The sequence below is a fragment of the Typopeltis vanoorti genome, chromosome 8 (genome assembly GCF_054136105.1).
Source record: "Typopeltis vanoorti isolate ZY-2024b chromosome 8, IOZ_Tvanoo_1.0, whole genome shotgun sequence".
NCBI classification, from domain to species: domain Eukaryota; kingdom Metazoa; phylum Arthropoda; class Arachnida; order Uropygi; family Thelyphonidae; genus Typopeltis; species Typopeltis vanoorti.
The window spans coordinates 144,709,139-144,734,203 of NC_143556.1; the positions used below are offsets into that span (position 1 = coordinate 144,709,139).

The window sequence follows — 25,065 nt, forward strand, 5'->3', positions numbered from 1 at the left end:
GACCGTAAAGAAGTTTTTCTTGCTTAGTCCTCTCACACTATCCTTCTTGTTGAGGAATGATGATATACCTGTGTGTGAGAGTCCTATAATTCCAGCCTGGCCTCATTTCATGAATAAGCGCAGTCATTATTTTAGCCATAATTGCAATCTGCCCCTATGCATTTAAGTAGATTTTATCAGACTCAAGAAAAGTTTTATTTGTTTATAAATTTTTACAGAAAATATCTATAACTGTATAAATTCTTTACATTATTTTTGTTTATACAGTGTTGTTTCTTGTATGTATTTTTTTATTTGTTTTATGAACTTTTCATAGACTGATTTACAACCTGCTTTTTGTTTTTGTGCACCTTTCTTTTTTAGAACTACATTTTTGCCTTTATCCATTTATACTCGTTTTAATAATTTTTAAATTGTATACTGCTCTAATCATTAACTAGCACAACAATACGTGCTAGTTAACGATCACAGCTGTCATTACACCATAAAACATCAAAAATGCTCTTCAGTGGGAAAGATCTGTTTCCCTACAGTGTTATTGACATGTCCTTGAAGGGTATCAGCTGCACTACCTGGAGAGCCATCAATTAATTAGTGATAGCCAGTATGGACTCCACCATTCTTATTCTACATCAGATATCCTAACTTACTTTATCAACTTTTGAACACTGGTTATTCACGAGGTTTCCAAGGCATTTTTCTTTCCATCATTGCAGAAGAGAGACCACACATCTTATGGTTTCTCTTATACAAATTGAAAGTGGATTATCAACTCTCTGGTTGTTCACTGCATGCCATGGTGGATGGTTCCTTCTCATCTGATTTTGTCATTACTGAAAGAGCACCCCAAGACTCTTTGGAAACTACACAATTTCTACAATGCATCTGTAATGAACTTCTCTCATTAATGGTCAGTCCTGTTCACAGCTTTGCTGATGACAGTATCCTTCATTCCTCTTTGTCATTGACAAAAGTTTGTATTCCAATGACTGAAGCCTCAGGATCATTGGCCCAATGCCTTAAACACCAATCTCCCAGTGATTCTCAAGTGGGATGAAAATAACTTAGTAAGTTTTCATGCTACCATGCTTCATTCTCCCTCAATTTTGATAACACTGTACTCAACAATCAGTATCAATTTTCTCTTCTTGGGCTGAATTCACAACCATTTCTAGTCTCCTAAAAGCTTGTTAATTCTAAATATTACTTCTCTTCTATATAACTAACAATTTATAAATCTCATATCCACCCAACTTTAGAATTCTCTGGTGTGATGCCTCACAATTTTAGTTGTATCTGCAAGATTTTTTAATTTTTTTTCCCATCTCACAAAGTCCCTCTGATAATTTTCACAGATGATACTCTGCTTCTGCAGTATGTCTTTTCTATAGGTATTTCCATATACACTGCTCCACTGAATTACCATTATTCTTCCATATAATTACATAAATACGGTCACCTGCTCGTCAACGGAAACTCAAGTGTATTCACAAAATAGTTATACTTATCTATGATGTGAAACATGAGTTTCAAGAGGAAGGAACCCTGCAAAAAAACCTACACATACTACACCAACATCCAAATACTGTTCCACCTTCTGAAATGGTATTTGGATGTTTCACTTTATTTATTTATTCATATAGAGTTTCCTCCCTTTTCTCCCCCATCCCTATTGGGATGAGTTGAGCCCCCTCAAGGAGGGTTAAGTATTTATGGCTGTAGATCTGCGTGTTCATGGGGCCGGTTTGCCTGCTTGCAGGATGGAAAACCCCAGATAAACTGGGGGGGGGGGAACCCTGCTGTCCATGCCCAAGACTGGCTAACTTGGCTATGGCTGAGGAAGATCCTTAAGCTCCTCACGTCAGCGACGGGAATCGAACCCAGGACACTCCTTCCCCACGCATATGGTTGGGAAGCGCATAGCCACTAGGCTAACTGCGCAGATGATGTTTCACTGAATGCAGGGAACTATTCTCAGAGATTTGGAACCTGGTTCTGAGACTATCTCAAAAACAGAAGTTGCACTTTGGTTATGACAATCAGAGAAATGTTGATTTACATGCTAATAAAGAAGAAATCTGAAACTATGGTATTTTGAGTGTGATGTCTCAGGATAGCTGTGAAAATGTTCTTCACATAATCCCCATTCAAAATTAATGATACAGATGGACCATGCCATGGAAGAAAAATAATTCTCTCTGTCAGTCCCTAAAAAATGAATTACCAGTAGCTGTCGTATAGTATGGATAATGTAGAGGTATCTCTGTTTAACATGCTCAGTGCCACTAATGTATTGATGTAGGGGGTGTCCAGGGTTGTTGCCCTGGACTTAGTAATGTGGCCCCATAATATCTTAAACTTTTAACATTATTATGTGATGCCAAAAATATGCTCCCTTTCTTTTCATTTTGATACAGGAATTTGAGAATAGATTTAAGAAAGAAGTATTTGCCAATTTGGGATTTAGCCGACTAAATTGTATTCTTATTGGTTAAACCAAAATACGAAATGATGGTACAACATGACAAAATTTCATGCAGGCTGGTGTGTCACTCGGTTAAACAAGGGCCCCCGTTGTATTTGCCAGGGAACCAGGGCGAACAGCAAAAAGTCAGCTGAAAATCTGAAAACACACCCCAACTCAACATCACCAGAGTTAAAGATCGGTACTATCAACATAAGAAGCCTGAAAGGCAAAGAAATGGAGCTAGCTGAGGAATTAGATAAGTACCAGTTCGACATAATAGCGGTGACTGAAACAAAAAAGAAAAAAATTGGTGAGATCTTTCTGAGCAATAAATACAAAATGTTATATTCAGGCAATGACAATCAAGGAAAAGAAGGAGTAGCCATAGTATTCAACACAAAATACGAGGCTAATCTTCTTGAATGGCAGGCAGTCTCAAGTAGAGTGATGTGGGCAAATATCAGAATGGGGAACTGGACAATGAGACTTATTTGTGCCTATAGTCCAACAGAAGGTTCTATTAAGGTAAAAGTAGAGGAATTTTTTGAGGCTTTAGAGAAAGCAACTGACACAATGAAAAAGGAAAAATTGGTCCTTGATGAGGATCTAAGTAGCAGAGTAAGAAATGATTATCAGACATACAAAAATATTTTGGGAAAATTTGGAGAAAAGAGCAAAGCTAATAATAATGGCAAATACCTGTTGGATTTCTGCTCAGGACATGGGCTAGTTATTACTAACACCATGTTCCAACATAAAAATGTGGACAAATTCACATGGAGAGACAAGGAATAAGAAAAGTCTCATTGACTATGTTATTGTTGATAGTGATGTTTTCTCCCTGGTGTAGAACACCAGAGTGTACAGAGGATTTGAAATTGGAAGTGATCACTATTTAGTCTTGAGAAGGATAAAATTGAATTTCATATTGAAAAGAATAACATGTAAGAAAGTTTAAAAGCGAATAAAAGTTGAGCAGCTCTCAAATGTGAACTATAGACTAAAATACAAAAAAAAATATTGAAGAAAAAATGAAAGAGTTTGAGAACAGGAATCAAACCTTAGAGATTCAGTGACAAGCCTTGAAGAAAACCCTGATCGATTCAGCCAGAGAAGCATGTGTGAGGTTTTCTGCAAGGAGAGATAAATCAGAACTTCATGGTGGACACATGAAGTTAAAGAAGAAAGCATATCAAAAGTTCCTGGCAAATTAGTCAGCTTGTGCTCTTAGAGAATATAGAGACAAATGTAAGAAAGCTAAACACTGTGAAAAACTAGCTAAACAAAAGTCATTGGAGGACTTTGGCAAGAACATAGGAAATAAATATCAAGAAGGTGTTAAGATATTCTGGAGGTTGTTGAAGAAGCTTAGAAATGGAAGAAAGAGTGCTGTAAAAGGACTTAGAGATGATAAAGGTGACATGAAAACTGGAGAAAAAGATATCCTTGAAGTATGGAGTAATTACTTCGAAAAATTGCTAAATGCAACAAGCAGTGATAGGTAAAAAACACTGAGCAGGCGTGGAGTCAGGAATACATATCCATACATGAAGTAGAAAAAGCCATGAAAGGCTTGAAATGTGGAAAGGCAGCAGGAGTAGATAATATTCGACCAGAAATGCTGAAGTATGGAGGTATAAAATCTTAGTGGCTGCACTGCATAGTTCCAGAAGGCCTGGACAGAGGGACGAATCTCATATGATTGGAGTAGAGCTCTCATAGTACCCATATATAAAAATCAATAAAACTGAATGTGAGAATTACAGAGATATTTCATTACTAAGTGTTCCTGGCAAGATTTATGCCAGTATACTTGAGAGACGGTTGAGAAGAATTGTGGAAGAAAAGCTTGGTGAAGAACAAGCTGGATTCAGGCGAAATAGAGGCTGTCAGAATCAGATCTTCACTTTATGACAAATAGTTGAGAAAGCATGGGAATGTAACAAAGATCTGTATTTAAGTTTTGTCGATCTGGAAAAGACATACGACATGGTGCCAAGAGAGAAGCTATTCAAAACACTACAGTTATATGGTGTCAACGGGGTATTATGCAAGTCAGCGGTTAGAATTGAAAGAAGTACAGGAAGATTGTTTAATGTTAAATATGGTGTAAGACGAGGATGTACATTATCCCCTCTGTTATTCATTATCTATATGGATCACATGATGAAGGAAAGTGGTATTAAACATGATATCAGAATTGGAGATGTTAATGTCAGCTCTTTGCTTTATGCAGACGATGTTATACTTCTAAATAAATCTGCTACAATTTTGCAAGATTCCCTGACTAGATTGAATAACTGTTGTAATAGATATGGTATGAAGGTCAGCAATGAAAATAGGTAGAATCATTGAAAATGTCAACTGTGTTGTGAACGGAGAATCTGTGGAACAAGTAAAACATTTTAGCTATTTAGGCACGATTTTTATTGAAGATGGTAAATTAAATATGGAAATAGACAACAGAATCAACAAAGCTGGTATGGTAGGAAGTCAATTGAATAAATTCATATGGAATAAAAGAGAAATTAGTCGGAACACTAAATGAGCTGTATATAAGACAATGTTAAAACCACTTTTAACTTATGGATCTGAGAGCTGGGTCAGAAGTAAAACACTTGACCAAAGACTGGAGACCGCAGATATGAGTTGTCCTGAACAGATGGCATCAATGGCAATATCATATTAAAAAACGAGGATATTAGGAAAGAACTTGACATTGTCGTCATCCAGGAATGCGTTAGCAGAGCTAATCTCAGATGGTATCAGCAAAACAAGTTTTCTTTACCAGGTTGGCAGGAAAACGACCCAGAGGAAGACCAAGATATAGGTGGATTGATATGGTACAAAGTGCCTTAGACGATAGAAATATAAGATCTGATAATGTTGGAGTCTTGACAAGTAACAGACTGATTTGGAGGAAAATTGTAGATAGGAAGTTAGTAAGGATGTAAATTTTTCATGTAGTATTATCATATCCTGTACACCCCTTGAGGGTACATGTCAGGAATTTGATGATGTATAAATTATTTTGTATATTTGCGAATCCGTTTTTCTTCTTCTTCAGCTTCACGAATCCTTAAGAGTCTTAGCTGCAAGCACCACAATTTTCCATTTTTTCCTATCTTAGTCAACTCCTTACAGTTTTGCAGCTTCACCTCTTTCGTGTCCATTTCAATGTTGTCCATCCATCTTCTGCGGGCTCTTCCTCTAGAATAGCTTCCATTTGGGTGATGTAGAAATGTTCTCCTTACTAGTGTTGTGTCCCAATTTACGATTTCTACTCTAATCTTACAAATTTCATTTATCTATATTCTTCTAACTTCTATGTCCGAGATTTTACCAAAACTTATACCAATATCTAGGTTATTGCTCCCCGTAGTACCCCTAATATTTGTATTTATACTGCGCCTTTTGTAATATTTAGTTTAGGATATTACATACATAAACAAGGAGAAAGAACTCAAGTATATCTGAAAGTGTAACTATTGCGGTCGTGACACTTAACCCGATTCTCAACTTTAATTTTCTGCGTGACTAAGTACAATATTTTCAAGTGGTTATCAACCGCACCATTTATGTTGTCATAAATAGAGAGAAAGTCAATGTCGAATATATCTCTTAGTATTTAAATATTATTGCAGTCATGACTCTTAATCTCTTTCCTCAACATTAAATTTTCCGCATGACTAGGTACGATGATTTTTAGCGGTGCATTGGATTAGCAACATCAGACAACTCTTTTATCATTGAACAAAAGGTTTATTAAGTTTCTAAACATGGTACAATTCAAGTACTAAACTAAAATACTTATAGACTAACATTAAATTATTACAAGCTATATGGCTATTTTTGATTATGCCGCCATACACATTAATTCATAAATTCACCTGATGTGAACAAATTAGATCAATTCATACTGAAGTAGATTAACAAGTTATTCACTGCTAACACATACTTGTGACATTTCAATTATTTTATACATTACATTAGGCATTCAATTCTTAGGATACGTAATTACTTAATTCACACTATTCCGTTATACCGTTATTTGCACTAACACACAATTATGTCATTTAAATATCTTGTGCAATATAACAGACATGCAAAAAGTCCTAGTATAACTTCAACAGTTCTATTTTGGAATCACGATACTTTTCGCAGACAAATTTCTAGCTAACATAGGTTATGATTTACAGTACCTTTCATATATTTGCTCTACTATTAGCAACGAGGACATCGATCTCTTTACAGCTTTCTGCTTTGCGTAGTTATCACTAGCGTCGAAACGAAGAAGATCCCTCCTTGTCTAGGACTCTATGGCAATTTTTCTTTGTTTCCTACTCGGGAATCGAAATCCCGCTCACTTTAGTTTCCGTGTTGTGATGTGGAGATGTCGCCACTCAGGAAAACCCCGTCAACTCCACCGGAACCAAACTCCAAGGCCAAAAAAGAGTCCTCCCCAGGGGGTTACCAACCCTTTTATAGCTGCACACCTAACGGCACCTTTTCTTACTTCCTTTCTCCTCCTCCTACTTGTTTTTTAATCATCGACCAATTAGGGTGGCGTTTTCTCGCCGAACGTCATTTGATCGGCAAGCCCGTTCTCAGTGTTTCAATCCGGGGATCGGCCCTAAGTGATAGCTTTGCTTTTCTTGTGCTAGCCTGACTTAATCCCCTTTCAAACTTTTTCTATGAATTCTACTTAATAACTTAATCTCTCACATAACGTATTTTATGACTCACTCCTTTCTACTTATTTACTTAACTCTCTTTTTTTATCGTATTACAATATTAATCTATACTTTCCTTTGTTAGCTACTTATTTAGTTAGAATACCTTATTTTAAGTCATATTACAATATTAATACATTCCTTCCTTTATCAGCTACTTTAACAACAACCCTTACGTTTTATACATATTACTGGATGCAAGAAATTTTCCATTAAATAATTCATTTTTTTTTTTTCAGGGGTTTTAATTTATATTTATTCTTCATGTTACACCATGATGACTGAGAATACTATATTCCCAAGATATCAGGTGTAACAAAGGTCCCCCCTTTAAACAAAAAAATTTCTTTAAGAGAAATTCTTTTTTTTTGTGTGTTCCTCTTTCCCCTTTTTCTTTTGTACTTTCCTTCTGATTACATTTGACTACTGCTATCTTGTACAATCTGTGAGTATGTGTGCAGCCTTCATAGCAAGAGGTAAATCACAAACTAATAACTCACCTATTGCCCTTCTAAGCTTGAATATAAAACATAAGAAGTCGGCATAAATAAACTGCCACTTAGATTGTACATTTACTTCTTTTCTCCTGTGCATGTTCCACCTTGAGCATTTAAAGTAACCTCTAGACCTTTCAAATCTCTCTATTAAGTTCACATCGACCTTTTCCTGACTACTCTCCTCTAATTTCCTTTCCTCTACACTTTGACGTTCGTTATGAGGTAAGTCTCCGTCTGGCTGTTGTCTTTGGATGTTGAAGTTGATGAAGAATCAGACTGGTTATTGATACATTCTTCATTATCCTTCTTAGACTGTACACTTTGTATGATGTTAGTCTCATCCTTCATCCTGCCTTGATGTGATTCTCTAAGCTTCCTTACCTTATTATTTCTCTCTTTACCTGACCGCTTTCTTCCCATAAGGAACATTTCATTACAAGAGAAGTCGCATGAGAATTTATACTTTTCTAGAAATCTTATTCCTAAAATAATTTGTGAGCTTCGGCGAGACGTCCTAGGGAGGACCAACAACTCCTGCCAAACTCACATATTAAACTCAGGTAAGTATATTTTCACTCTAACCTTCTTATTTACATAAACACTTGAGGCCGATAATCTGATCGGTCTTCTTAGTTTAGAAATGCCTCGCCATACATGGGATTTTATTCTTTGAAAATAATGTTCCGATATGACAGAGGCCTGTGAACCCGTATCTAGCAATACATCACAATGTAAACCTTGTATCTTACCCTCAATTATCATTTTCGACTTTCTTTGTTGTTCATGATTCCTCTGCCTATCTACATAATTATGAGGAGTTTGCCCAAACTTCTGCTCATATCTATTATTCATCATGGAGGATCTCCTATTACTAAAACAGTTACGAGCTAAGTGCCCTATCTCGTTTCAATTGAAGCATCTAGGAGGCTCCCTTCAGTCTCTTTGCTCATTAACTCTCTCTTGATTCTTGAAAATAACTGTCTCTTGTTGTGGTACGACTTTGGATAGTTTCTGCATAACTGAGTCCAATCTATCTAGAAGGGGTCTTTGCAGACGCTCAACTTCCTCTTTAACCATCTTAATTGTTTCCTCAGTTCTGCTACAGTTAGGCTCTGGGGTTCTAACAGATAACGTTCCTAATTTTCTCATTATCTCATCTAACCTATCCATAATGGGTTTTTGGAGTATTTCTATCTCTTGTTTTACAATAACCCTGATTTTATCTGAATCAATATAAGACTCTGTCAAATTGTTCATCTCTTGCTTATTGTCCCTTTCTAGTCGCTCTCTTGTTCTTGATCTTTCTTTCCTTTCCTTGCTCTGTTTAATATGTCCTTGCCCCTTTTCAGGATTTTCCTTCTCCTCAATTATATTTACTGACCCATGAACATGTCGGGACGAAGGTCTCCGAGCAATTGTTCGCGTTCTTTTACAGCATCGTAACATTCTCTTAAATTGGATAATTTCTTATCGAATGCTGTTTCCTTCAACTCAGGTCTGACTCCCTGTCTGAATTGTTGGAAAATGGCCCAGTCCAAGTGAGGCTTTTCTTCACTAAGGACACTTAGGGTACTAGCTATCGTCAGTAACCTGTTGTGGAACTCAGCCACACTTTCCCTTTCCTTCTGAGAGCACCTCTGGAGCTTCCATAAGTTAGGTCCCAAGCTTCCCAGTTTTGAGAACTCAGAAATTAGGACTGACTTAAATTGGGAGTAATCCAGGGTTTCCTTGAGAATGGGGGAAGAATATAGGAAAGTTTTAGCCTTTCCCACCAGTTTACTTCGGAGTAGGACTAGCAACTGAAAATCAGTCCATCCTCCAACTCTTCTGAGCTCTTCTATGTAACAAAAAAAATTTAGGACGTCATCAGTCTCCTCGCCTGAAAATTGTGGGAACATCTGCTGTGGATTAATATAACGAAAAAATTCGCTGTTGTCCATGTTTAAACTACTGGAGGGTTCAGTCATACTTGCATCCAATTTACACTAGTTAACACTCTAAAATTTTCAACAAAACTTAACAAAAAATTTACCTCTCAGTTGTCTGATCTGCTACCAAAAAAAACTTATTGCAAATAGCTTATAATTAAGATTTTATTAGCTAAAGTACATCCTGCCGGCTGCGCCATTTATGTTGGTTCCCAATTTACGATTTCTACTCTAATCTTACAAATTCCATTTATCTATATTCTTCTAACTTCTATACCCGAGATTTTACCAAAACTTATACCAATATCTAGGTTATTGCTCCCAGTAGTACCCCTAATATTTGTATTTATACTGCGCCTTTTGGGATATTTAGTTTAGGATATTACATACATAAACAAGGAGAAAGAACTCAAATATATCTGAAAGTGTAACTATTGCAGTTGTGACACTTAACCCGATTCTCAACTTAAATTTTCCGCGTGACTAAGTACAATATTTTCAAGTGGTTATCAACTGCACCATTTATGTTGTCATAAATAGGGAGAAAGTCAATCTCGAATATATCTCTTAGTATTTAAATATTATTGCAGTCGTGACTCTTAATCTCTTTCCTCAACATTAAATTTTCCCGCGTGATTAGGTACGATGATTTTAAGCGGTGCATTGGATTAGCAACATCAGACAACTCTTTTATCACTGAACAAAAGGTTTATTAAGTTACTAAACTAAAATACTTACAGACTAACATTAAATCATTACAAGCTATATGGCTATTTTTGATTATGCCGCCATACTCATAAATTCACCTGATGTGAACAAATTAGATCAATTCATACTGAAGTAGATTAACAAGTTATTCACTGCTAACACATACTTGTGACATTTCAATTATTTTATACATTACATTAGGCATTCAATTCTTAGGATACGTAATCACTTAATTCACACTATTCCGTTATACCGTTATTTGCACTAACACACAATTATGTCATTTAAATATCTTGTGCAATATAACAGACATGCAAAAATACCTTAGGACTCTTAATCATTCACAAATCTTTAACACTAGTCAATCTACACATAACACATTCTATCATATACTAAAGTCCTAGTATAACTTCAACAGTTCTGTATTGGAATCACGATACTTTTCACAGACAAATTTCTAGCTAACATAGGTTATGATTTACAGTACCTTTCTTGAGCTCTTCGTATGGGCCTTTATTCTTTTCCAAACGAACCTCTGGTATAACTTCTCGTAACTCTGGAATACTTTAACACACATATATTTGCTCTACTATCAGCAACGAGGACATCGATCTCTTTACAACTTTCTGCTTTGCGTAGTTATCACTAGCGTCGAAACGAAGAAGATCCCTCCTTTTCTAGGATTCTATGGCAATTTTTCCTTTGCTTTCTACTCGGGAAAACGGGTATCGAAATCCCACTCACTTTCGTTTCTGTGTTGTGACGTGGAGATGTCGCCACTCAGGAAAACCCCGTCAGCTCCACCAGAACCAAAGCCAAAAGCGACTATCCAAAAAAGAGTCCTCCCCAGGGGGTTACCAACCCTTTTATAGCTGCTCACCTAACAGCACCTTTTCTTACTTCCTTTCTCCTCCTTCTACTTGTTTTTTTAATCATCGACCAATTAGGGTGGCGTTTTCTCGCCAAACGTCATTTGATCGTCAAGCCCGTTCTCAATGTTTCAATCCGGGGATCGGCCCTAAGCGATAACTTTGCTTTTCTTGTGCTAGCCTGACTTAATCCCCTTTCAAACTTTTTCTATGAATTCTACTTAATAACTTAATCTCTCACATAACGTATTTTATGACTCACCCCTTTCTATTTATTTACTTAACTCTCTCATTTTTAATCGTATTACAATATTAATCTATACTTTCCTTTGTTAGCTCCTTATTTTAAGTCATATTACAATATTAATACATTCCTTCCTTTATCAGCTACTTTAACAACAACCCTTACGTTTTATACATATTACTGGATGCAAGAAATTTTCCATTAAATAATTCATTTTTATGCAGGGGTTTTAATTTATGATATTTATTCTTCATGTTACACCATGATAGCTGAGAATACTATATTCCTAAGATATCAGGTGTAACAGTAGCCTGTTATCCTCCATTCTTTCCAGGTGACCACCTAACCTCTCATGCAGCTAGCTCTGATTTCATTTATTATTAGTCGCTTCTTATAGAGTTTTTTATTCGTTTGCCTTCTCCATTCATCTTTCACTGGACCAAATATTTTTCTAAAGATTTTGTTTTCGAAGCATTGTAATTGATCAGCTTTTGTTATATTCCATGTCTCTGCACCATATAATACTACTGGTCTAATTAGCATTCTGTAGGTATTTATTTTAGATTCATATGACAGATTTTTAGATGCAAGGAGGTGCTGAAATGAGAAATATGATTTATTATCTGTTTGGATTCTCATCTTTATTTATTATAGAGCCTAGATATTTAAATTGTATTGAGTTTTTCAATATCATGTCAGCAAATTGAATAGTTGATGACTTATTGAGATCATTATGTCTAGATAGTTTTAAATATTCTGTTTTATTTTGGTTAATATTAAGACCTATTTTTCGGAAGAGGTTTTAAGATTTATAAAAGTTTCAGTTATATCATCTGCACTTTCTGCTATAATATAATATCAATATCGTCTGCATGACACAGTACTTTTGGTTGTTTCTTGAATTACTTTTTCTAAGGCTATGTTGAATAGTATAGGTGACATTGTGTCTCCTTGTTTTAAACCTGTCGAGACATTGAATGGCTCTGACAATATGTTGTTAGCGAGGACTCCACATTGATTTTCCTGTACACATATTTTGATCAGTCTGATTAGTTTTCCTGATATTCCATAGACTTTCTTGGTGTATAGTATCATATGCTTTTTGGAAGTCGATGAAGAGATTATGAATTTCTTTATTGTATTCCCAATTTTTCTCTAGAATTTGTTTCAAGGTAAAAGATGATCAATGGTTGATCGATTTTTTCTGAATCCTGCCTGATATCCTCTGTATATGGTATACTTCTTTTTAGGATAATATCAGACAGGATTTTGTAACTAGCATTTAAAAGTGAGATGCCTCTATAGTTTTCACATCTCCTTTTTTATGGATGGGGATTATTATTGATTCTTTCCAGTCTTCTGGCAGTTTTTCCATATGAGTAATTAGTGTGAACAGTTTGTTAGTTAATTCTTTTCGTCCATATTTAATTTGTTCAGATATCATTTTATCAAATCCTACAGCTTATTATCTTTAAGAGTTTTAATGCTTGTTTCTATTTCACTAAATGACTTGACACTCTTTGACTTCTGGTTCACAAGTAGAGTAAATTCTGGCTAGGAATGTTGCTTTGGGATTTTGGCAGTTTAGCAGCTGTTTAGAAGATTCTTCCCTCCACCTTTTAGCCATTGTTTGTCATTTGTAATAATCTGTCCTTTATTATCATTAATTATTGCAGTTCTTGACTGATAGCCTGTCTTTAGTTTATTTATACCTTGAAAAAAAGTTACTTGCATTTTTATATTTGTTCTCTTTATCAGTTTTATCAATTAATTCTTTTAGATATCATTTTTTTTCTTGCCTATTAATTTAGATTCTCTGCTAGCAGATTTATTGTTGTCCTGTTGGTTCTGAAACCATTTAAGCTTTGCTTCCTTGCATCTGTTATTAAACCATTTATTATGGTATGAATTATTTTCGAATCCTAAAACGTTTTCAGATGCTCCTGTTTTTACAACACTTAATTTCATTCTATAGAGTATCAATGTTTTCAGTTTCTCCAATATTATTAATCTCTGCTTTTATTTCACTAGAGTAGTTTGATCTTATGATATTGAGTTTAGGATGTTTTTTTATTTTAATTAAATAGTTTTTGTTAAGTTTTACTTTCATTACTGATCCTACCAAATAATGATCTAAATCTTTTTTTTTTTTCCTATTAAAATATGATCAATTTGGTTGTGGGTTAATCCATCACGTGACGTCCATGTTTGCTTATGGATGTCTTTTTTCATAAATGTTGTGCTACTTATTATCAGATTCTTGGATATTGCTAAATTTATACCTTATCCCATTATTGTTTGAGATTTTATGTAGGCTATTATTTCCGATTGTTTCTCTATAGATTTCTTCTCTTCCTATTTTTGCATTAAGGTCTCCTAAAAGTATAATAATGTCATTATTTGGTATTTCATCAATTATTCATCCTTGGTGTCCTGATCCATTTCCTCTGTGGGTGCATGTGCATCAATTAAGGTTATTTTGTACTTTTTTTGTTAGCAGTCTTATTCTACTCGTAAGTTTTGAGGCCATCAATGACTCAGTGACTCCCATAGCCTTCTTTGTATCATAAATCCTGTTCCTAGTTCATGTCTTACTGTGATATTTCCACCATATAATCTCCTAATTTATGTTCACCACTATCAATTCTCAATCCATCTAGTTTCCTGAATTGCCACTATATCTATTTTATATTTTTTTTGAGTTCATCACTTAAAGTTTGCAGTGCACCTGCTCTATATAAGCTTCTGACATTCCAAATCATAATCCTTTATTCCAAGCAACAGGTCGAGTTCCATGTTGTACGTCCGATATTGAGGCTTATTTGGTGCTTGGTTCCTAACAAGTAAGATTTTTACAATATGAGGTTTTCGGCCTCATACTTAACCCCAAACCTGGAGGACCAGGGTGTCTCTCTTAGTCTGGACCCTCACCTTTGACCAGTCCGGCTTGGGAGGCCCTACTGGTAAAATAACTACCGCCGTCATTGGGACACGCAAGCCACGGCAAGGTGAAGACACCATCGGGGGGGGGTCAGTTTCAAAGGTAATAAATACATTACCTTTGAATTTTCAAATGGAATGTATAGCGTTGCAATCATATATTCAGCTCAAAGAAAAATCTGACCTATCTTCACAGAGAAAAATATCCTTCACTTCACAATCATGCTTTATTAATTTTGGTAGTACATACATTTATGAACAACTATTTTCAAGAATGAAGCATACGAAGAGTAAAGTTAGATCAAAAATATCTGACGAGAACCTTAAGAGCTCCTACAAATTGCAACCTCTTCTATCGAACCAGACATCGATGCATATGGTTACACGTAAACAAGGCCAAATATCTCACCCGTTTTGTGTTTATACTGCCCTCTTTTTTTTAATGTTATAATAAAATTTAAAAAAATAAAATAAGTTTCGTTACTTATATATGGCCCAAGACAATTCAGTCAGTGTGGTCCAGGCAAGCCAAAAGGTTGGACATCCATGCATTAAAGCATCAAACCTGTCATAAATTAGTATACGATTGTGTCAGATGGCTATAGATACTATCATATGCTGGTACCACTGGCTAGTAACCTAATAGGTTAAGTCCTAGAGCAATAATGAACACTGAAAACTGTTACAGACACAGTTGGAAGTTGTGAGTTTGCAACCAATTGAAATGAAAGTTTAAGCAAGTGTTACAGTAGTTCCTTGACCTACAGATTTTTGCAGATGTAATATGAGGTGAATTTTTCAGTAACATGAGCACAAAATTTCCCGCAATATTATTTTGAAACTATTTTTATATTATTGACAAATTATATTCTTGGTTTCATCCTTTATCTAAGTGTAAGCAAACAAAGTTTGTGCATGAAGTAACTTGACGACTGGGCTACTTGTATTTAGAGGCTAATGACTTCATATCAATGGTTTAGTACCTCATAATACAAAAGCACATATCCTTATAGACAAGTATAATGCTATGCATTATGAGAAGGGCTACTACCCAGACCAGTTTTGAGCTTTAGTGAAGTCTCATCAGTGAGAGCCAGACCCAGAAGAGATACCAAGGTTGAAGTAATGCAGTCATATATTTCCTATATAGAGGTAGCCATAAGGTGTCTCACCTTATTATTAAAACACTTTGGATTAGAGATAGATGAACATTTTTTCTCTTGGTTTTACTCAAATTAATGATGCCAAGAATTCCTGGTTTTATCCATTATCCAAGTGTAAGCAAAGTCTGTGTGAAGCAACTTCATGAGTGGGCTACTTGTATATAAAAGCTAATGACTTCACATCAATTGCCTTAGTATCCCATAATGTGAAGCACATATCCTTATGGACAAGTATACTGCTATGCATTATGGGAAGGGCCACTACCTAAACCTTTGAAGTCTCATCAGTGGGAGCCAAACACAGAAGTAATACCAAGGTTGAAGTAATGTTTTGCATTATGGGATACTAAGGCAGTTGATGTGAATTCATTAGCCTCTATATATAAGTAGCCCAGTCTTGAAGTTACTTCATGCTCAAGCTGCGTTTGCTTACACTTGGATAAAAGATGAAACCAAAAATATAATTTCTTGGCATCTTTAATTTATAGTACAACCAAATGGAAAAACTTGGAACATCTATCTATAGTCCAGAGTATTTTAGTAATAAGTCATGACACCTTTTGGGTTTGGCTCTCACTGATGTGCTTTAGTGTTGAAGTGGTCACTGCACTGAAATATGAAAAGCTCTGCTCAGAGCAATGTTTTGCCTGTCTCTGAGTGGGACTACTTCTGAATTTATGCTCTGCTTGGTGGCCGGAGTGAGCCTGCCATGGGGCAGAACCAACGCTGAGGGTTCCTCTCTGTGGCAGGGTAGGCCTGTCACTGAGTGGAACCACTGCTGAGTAAAATGTCCCTTCGGATCACTCGCACTTGCTGAGTTTAGAGTGATCTGGGAGATTGCCTGAGTTTTTGGAGACCTCCCCTTCACTTATATGGTGAAACTGGTGTCTGGATAGTGCCATTCCCATAATGCATAGTATTATACTTGTCCATAAGGAAATGTGCCTTGCATTATGAGATACTAAGGCAATTGATGGAAGTCATTAAGTTACTTGATGTGCAAACTTTGTCTGCTTACACCTGTATAAAGGATGAATCTGAGAATATAATATCTTGGCATCTTAAATTTATAGTCTACTACTTGACATCTTCATCATATGGGGGGTTAGACCTATTTTCTGACTAAACCAATATTCCTAGAATTTATTCTTGTATTCCAGATGATTCAATGTCAACAACCACATTTAGTAGTATTTTTGAATGGTAGCATTCAAGAGACCCAGTCCACATTTCTTCCATGAAGATATGTGTGTTCGTGGCCATTCCCTTTCCTGTATTCTAGACTATGCCAATGTCAAAAATAGTTTTATATACCATATTGTTAGCTCTTCCTACAGTTCTGAATATAAATAATATAATTATGTTCAACTTATTTCCTTATCAGATATGTTTAATTTCACAAACATCTCTTTCATTTATTTTATTTTATTTAAAAAAAAAAGGTTGTGAACAATATAATCAGTATTCTGGATATGGAGATGCATTTACATGGGCTGGAGACTATAAAGATGAAACTCCAAGGTAAGGAATTTTGAACTGAGTTATCTTTTCACTCTTTCAATATTTAGTGTATTAAATCAGCAATACTGACTTTATCTTATGAACTGTGACATTATACTTTCTGTTGTCCAACCGGGTTGCATAATGATGTCTTTCCAAGATAAGTGAACACAAGATACCAGAAATTATTTTATAAGCCATCTTGAGTAGTGATTCAACTTCAGTGGGTTTTTATTTTTTTCTGAAGTTTTAATAAAAGGCAACCAGAATTTCTCTGTCTACAGGAATTACACTTATGTTAGATTTATAGAGATACCATGCATCTCTACAAATATACCACTCTTTTAAGAAACAAGGGGGTTTGATAATGCTTCTCAACAGGGCTTATTCCATTTGTTCCCTCAGCTCATTCACTGAGTAAGTCACAGTGAAAGACACTGAATTTTCAAGGTAAAAGCCATACAAAATAGTTATTCTCTGCTCCAAAGATGAATCATAAAGGTTCATCAGAATTCTCGGGAAATTTATTTTTAAATCAGGTGTAAAACTATCAGGACTCTTCCTATATGTTATGGACAGCATTCTACCATTTTTGCATACCAGTAAAGTAACTGTGTGATAATTTCATGCATCCATAGAAATCAGAATATATCGTTTCTAGTATCTGTAAAATATGAATATAATGCCTATGAAATCTCCATAGATGCTGGAACAATGCTAAAATCTATCATAGGAGCTCCTATAAGTGAGAAAGAATGAATTAGTAAAGAAAATTTTGAAGCTGTAAGAAATTCTTTTCATCCTCAGCCTTTACATGCACCTACCTAAATTTTGGAGGTAACCATTTTAAACTGTTAATATATATTATTTTATGGCTGCTTCTGCCTGTAATAAATTTCTAATAATTTTTACTTGTATAGCTTTAGCAGCACCAAGACAATTAAGCTGTATTACATGCATTCTTTTTGTCTTTGCTCCTACATTAAAAAGCCACTTCACTCTAATCATGCCATGATTCTGGATAACATAAAATATTCATTATAATTATTCCGGTTTTGTGACCACATGTTTATTAAATAAAACTGTTTTTAAAACTAAACAAGTACTAAAAACAACACCCGACAAGTTTCATTAGTCATTAGACTAACATCTTCAGTGATAAAGAGAACTAGACGTTTAAAGCACAAACTACTAGAAATTACAAAAATTAGTTCCGGAAAATTTGGCCAGGAACAGCACTAGAACTGACTACATTTCAAGACTATCTTAATAACTTACATCCTAACATAAAATGCACTCTGGAACTAGAAGAAAATAAAAAACTTCCTTTCCTGGACATCCTTATAGAAATAAATGAAAGGAAAAACAGATTATCGTTCTCCATTTATAGAAAACCAACAAACACAGGAAGATTTCTGCATACTACTTTACATCACCACCCCAAGCAAAAAATAGGCTTAATAAAAACCTTAAGGGATAAAGCACACAACTTCCTCAGTACAGAAGAAATACAATACTTAACACAGATCCTACAACTGAATGGTTTCAATACTAAGTTAATTAAAAAAATTCTGAATACAGCACCTACAAGAAACTTAAATAAGATTTCAAGAATGCAGTCACCATTCCTTATATCAAGAATGTAACAGATAAATTAGCCAAACTTCTCTACAAATACAACATAAGTGATTTTCCTGCCACCTGAAAAAATATTGAGATCTCCAAAACCTCCACATCACCCAATGAAAAAACCAGGGGGTTTATAATATTCACTGTTCCTGTGGCATCTGCTATGTGGGCCAGACAGGGAGATCGGGAGAAATCTGCATGAGAGAACATAAATCGCAATTGGCATTTCACACAACCTCTACTGGTCATGATATACTCTGGGATAGAACAAACATGTCCTATATAGGTAAGAATTGTTTCACAAGAAAATTCAAAGAGGCAGCAAATATGATTAAAATTCCTACGCAATGCAGCAAAAACCAAGGTTTGATTTTAAATCAAGTTTGGTCATCGTTTATTAAAAATTTACCAATTTCAGACCTCAGACAGAGTGAGTGTGAACCACAGAACACGACAACAAATAGTACTGTCTCAGCCAGCTAACACACATTAATGGTTGTATAGATTTGCTATTCAGTTTTTTAACGAATTGTTTTGATGTTCACAATACCGACAAATGAACTAATTTTCGTAATTTCTAGTAGTTTTGTGCTTTAAACTTCTAGTTCTCTTTATCCCTGAAGATGTTAGTCTGACGACTAACGAAACTTGTCGGGTGTTGTTTTTAGTACTTGTTTAGTTTTAATAAACATGTGGTCACAAAACTGGAATAATTATATTGAACTTCTTAACCACAGAAACCTCTGCAGGAAAACATAAAATATTATTTGAATCCTTTGTTATATATTAACAGGTTTCATTTAAAGAGAGGATTATTCAGTAGAACATTGAGAAACTCCCAAATATAAACTGTAAGCACTGAATCCCAAGTCTAGTTAGCACCAACACCTTTTTTGATTTTTGAAGAATTCATTAATTTCGTTAATGACCACAGTGAGTTCTCACGTCCACCAAAATGCAGATGTGAAAGTATACGATAAGTTGGAGAAACTTGGATAAGAAGTGCTAGCCATCATTTATCTCTATTAAGAGGTGTGATAATCTTTCACACTCAGGAGAATCCTTCACATGAATTAACTCATGTCCATAGCTGCATCTCAGAGCCAACATTACTAAGCAGCACAAAACAGGATGTTCCATACAGTATACACAGTGTAGCTGTAATTTCAAACAGAGATATATTGTATACATTTAGTTATTTTGATCTTTCTACTCCTTTTTGTTGCCTAAAATAAGAAAGCTAGAATATTTGTATTATTATTAAACCTAGGCCATACTTTTTTTTTTCTTGAAGAACTCATTATTTACTTTCTATAAACAATTATCTTATAAAATTGCAAAAGTGTATTAAAAAGTGCTCTATTTCTTCTAAATTAAAGCCTTGTTTATTCATAATTATACTTAAAAATAATTTTATACAATGCTTATGGTTTCCACATTTATGCAGTTTTTATTTACAGAAAACAAACCATGACATTTATGATAATGTATAACATTATCTGTACTTTAATCCACAGTTTGCCTTCCCCATTTCCAAGAAAAACACATTACTAATTGAAACGAATTATATGTTAGCTAAGCTTGCTGCATGTCATCATCTAAAGCAGCATTTCTCAAACTTTTCCTATGATGGAACACTTCACAAATCCTGAAATTTAAACGGAACACCTTGGTTAGTCTCGTATTCAATGTAAAGCTAAGCGCACACTACAGGCGTGCCAGGTCGCATTGCATTGACCTTGCTTGTGACCACACGTTTCCTAGAATAGATACCTCCGTACTTCACTCGTGCTTGGAGGATTCGACAACCACGGGTGGCTGAGTCAAGGCTAGCGTGTGCTGGCCTTAATAACACAATCCACACGCAAAGTGAGCAGCACCTGATTTTCAAACGTGTTTGAACTTGTTGCGGCATTTAAAACCATTCCAGACTCATTAATTTTGATAATTTTTCACTTTTTGCAGAACATAGTTTTGGAAACATTGATCTAAAGCAACATCGATTATTAATGCATTTCTTATAATTATTTTTTATGTTCACTGTCAGATAGTGAGAAAATAATTTTGAGCACTTTGTTAGAAAAGAGAAAGAACATTGTAAAAATATGGTTATGTGAACATATTATTATTCAGTATTTACTTGCAGTGCAAAAAAAGAAGTTACTGCATATTTGAAAAGAAATACATTTACTGTCTGTTTTGATACATAGCATTTTTGAAGTAGCTGTGCTCTTTCAAACCAGTAGAAAATTAGACAAAAAGTAGTTTTTCCTTTCCTGGGGAAGAAGAGAGGATGCAATTGAAAATTTCAAAATAAGTTTGAATCAATTTGTGTAGGATATGTTTCATGTATTTTCACCACATCCTATCTACAATGATTAAATAATATTGAAATGTGCATCATCTTTTCAATTTTAAACTAAAGGTGAAAGCGACTTGAATATTATTTTATTATCAAACATTTATATATAAAGTCTCACAATCAGAAAGCAAGGAATGCATTCATCATGATTCATATAATGGTATTTTGAAAGAGGCTTTTTACAGGCATTTCAGATCTCTAAGTAGAGGCCTGCTGCCGCAGTGGCCATTCATAATCATCTACCATTTAAAGAATTTCACAAACATGAATAACACAGTGAGATCCAGACACACCATGTAGGTTAGACAGCAAAAATTCTATATACACTACACCAAGCAATCTGACTGCTTGTGGTCTGATAGAAAGTTCCATAAGGAAAATCAGAAATGGGGGGGAAGTTTGAGTCATTAGAGAGAGAGAGAGAATAGCTAATATAAAGAAAAGCTTCTTGTTGGAGATCTAAAGCAGAGCAGAAAAGGAATCTCAGACATATGTAAATAGTTTTCTGTTCAGGACAAAGCCTTCTCAGTATTAACATCATGCTCCTACATAAAGATGTACATTTATTGAAAAGAATGCAAAAGAAAGGTCATTCTGATTAGTTATTTTCAACGTTGATTCAGGTATAAAAGTATATTTGGGGATTTGATATACAAAGTGATCATTATTTAATTTTGAACAAAATTATTAATGTTATACAAGCATCTCCATGGTATTAGAAGACTCAGAATACCTATCATACATTTGCTTAAATTCATTTACTGTCAGGGCAATAACAGCTACCTCTAGCAATACATAGCTGCAGTCATTAACACTCTTCAAGCAAAACAGGTTGGTCCACATGCACTTACTAACCATACTCTCGCACAATTTACAGGAGTAATCCATAGTTCTTTCTCTCCTGTATTAAAAAATTTCTGGTAAAAAAAAACTAAGCAAAATGTGATATGACCATAACTTTATAGATAATAACTTCCCTGGATTTGCTTCTCAGTGTGTTCTTCAATATCTAAATAATCCTTTGAGCTATTGTGCCAGCATTTGCAACAAGCTGCCAGAACTTTGACTTTGTCCATCATCAGGTTCTTGCAATCTAATACACAGTATGTAATATTTTCATCCCAAAGTGCAAACTCCTACATTTTTCAACATTAAATTGACAACCGTTAGCCTTCACCTACACTTCAATCATCTGCAGATGCCTGCATCACCTCTATCATCTATATCCCTCCTCCAAATCATTTCCTATATCATTTCATTAATATACAAATTAAACAATAATGGTCCTACTAGAGAGCCTTGAGCCACTCCACTAGTCATCTTCATTCCACCATAGAATATCATATTCCTGTTCCAATACTTTGACCACTACTACTGACATACTAATTGGTCTGTAATTTGCTCCTTTTTGTAATGGAATCACCTTAACCCCTCTCCATTTCCTTGGAACATTGCCAGAGCTTAGACTTACATTAAACAACTTGGTCAGAGGTATTAAAAGTTCTCCTGCACATTCTCATAACAAATGAACTGACATACTATCTAATCCATACTATCCCACTGTTGTATTCACATTGATATTTTTCAATATGCTGAACACCTTCTGTTTGTCTCCATCAATTCTCATATCAACAGCTGCAAAATTTTCAACTAGATGATACATCCGTACAGAGTCACCACTTAGTAACTATTTGTTTTTACTTCTGTCACCTTTCTACCATCAACACTAATTAAAGTTGTCTTTCCATAATCAGTTTTACTTGCAACATAAAAAAAAACTTATGGATTTACTTTGGCCTTTTTTTTTACATGCTGATCACTGTTTTTTTTTTTTGCAGCAGATTCTTTATATTGCTACTCATCCACTTAACTCTCACTTGGTTTATCCTCCTGATCCTGGGTATGAAGTTTGATATCTGATATTACTTCTCTCAATTCTTTTATTGTAAATTTCTATGACATGGCGCTGCCTCCTAAGTTTGTCATAATCACCAGCTTCATAGTTCCACATAAACTCTTCCTTGACCAAGAATTTCACAATTTTAGCAACCTCCCAAAACAAGACTGCATGGTCACTTTCCTCAATGGGTGGCAGACTGGCTACTGTGGTTATGGATACATGTAATGCTATTACTTGATGCAGCTCCCTCCATCTCATGCTGTTTCATCAATTATCCCTTAGTAACTGTATAAGTTCCATCTTGCCTTGCCACGTACCCTTTCATCCCTTCAATCTATATATGAGTATATAGATTGGAAGAAGGAAATCTATATATGGATGGTGAACAGAGTCAGGGTTGGTAGCATATATTATGTCCCTGTAGATGAAGTCCTCTGTAATAATTGCTTGGCCTACACTCATTATGGATGCATCTATTGTGCCCACACTGTGAATGCATGGTGTCGATAGCAGCAACCAACAATGTATTTTGATTTGTTGGCCTCTATCTTGCACCAGACAGCCTCAAATAAATTCTCTCCCTAAGACATGAAGTTCTTCCATTACCATCAGTAATTCTCCTCTTCCTGTCCTATACTATCTCTCAACTAGGTAAAGCTGACCAGTGCCAATCACCTTTATTTCTGGTAATGGGGAGGAGTATTTCACCCTGCTACCTTTCCGTAATGTTGTTATCAACGTATTCAGATTCAAAGCCTGAGAAGTAGCTATAATCAGCAGTTCATGATTATTTCTGCAATAACACCTCTTGTCTCAGTAGCAAACTCTGAAGAAGACAATGATTGATTCAGCTAGTGAGGTATATGGTGAAATTGTCTGCAAGGGTAGAAAAATAAGAACACCATGGTGGACACAAGAATTAAAGAAGCAATCCTGGAAAAGAAGGAAGCATACCAAAAATCTCCTAGCAAATAAATCAGCAGATTCCCTAAAAGAATACCAAGAAAATGTAAGAGAGCTAAGTTGTGTGTAAAAGTAGCCAAACAAAAGTCATGGGTAAACTTTCGTAAGAATATAGAAAATAAATATCAGGAAGGTAGCAAAATGTTTTGGAGGCTATTGAAAAAGCTTAAACATGGAGGAAAGAGCACTGTAAAAGGAATCAAAGATGATAAAGGTAACATAAAATCTGAACATAAGGATGTCCTACATGTCTGGAGTAATTACTTTGAAAGACTTTTAAAGGAACCAAGCAGTGACAGAACCATACTAGGAAATTTTCAAGAGGAGTACATATCAATACTTGAGGCAGGAAAAGCCACAAAAACTTGAAATGCGGAAAGGAAGCTGGAGTAGATGTTATTCAACCAAAAATGTTTACGTATGCAGGTGTAAAAGTTTAGCAGTGGCTACACTGCATAATTCAGAGGGCCTGGTCTGAAAGTCAAATTGTTAATGATTGTAGAGATCTCATAGAATCTATCTATAAACAAGAGGAATTTCTCTACTAAGTGTTCCAGCTAAAATTTATGCAGGTATACTTAAAAAGAGGCTGAGAAAGATTGCAGAAAGGAAACTTGGAGAAGAACAAGCTGGGTTCAGGCCACATTCAGGTTGTCGAGATCAGATTTTCAATTTAAGACAAACAGTTGGTGGGTGCTTAAGGGTCAAAGCTGTATAACTGAGAGGAGACCTCCACATAGTCTTTAAAGGAATGCGGAGAACCGACCAGGGCTTCTGACCTAATGCCCAATCCTCACCTTCTCGTGGTGCACCCTGTTGGGTATCTACCTAGATACTAAACGAACGAGGATGGGCTGGCAATTTGGGATTTAGCCGACCAAATTGTATTCTTATTGGTTAAACCAAAATAAAAAATGATGGTAACGACAATTTCATGCTGGCTGGAGCGTCGCCTGGTTAAACAAGGCCCCCGTTGTTTTACCCAGAGAACCAGGGCAAACATCGAAAAGTCAGCTACTGGAACAAATCTGAAAGCACACCCCAACTCAACATCACCAGAGTTAAAGATCGGTACTATCAACATAAGAAGCCTGAATGGCAAAGAAATGAAGCAACATGAGGAATTAGATAAGTACCAGATCGACATAATAGGGGTGACTGA

General features: G+C 35.3%; 1 protein-coding gene across 2 annotated transcripts in view; it reads left to right on the forward strand.

The window, feature by feature from the left end:
• The window catches only part of LOC150104404 (poly(ADP-ribose) glycohydrolase-like), a 351,154-nt gene that overhangs the window by 286,725 nt on the left and 39,364 nt on the right, over positions 1-25,065 (forward strand). For both annotated transcript variants that reach the window (XM_090396352.1, XM_090396353.1), the window contains one exon: positions 16,992-17,070. In XM_090396352.1, coding sequence (XP_090252478.1) covers positions 16,992-17,070 — 79 coding nt within the window. The remainder of the gene's footprint in view (positions 1-16,991; positions 17,071-25,065) is intronic.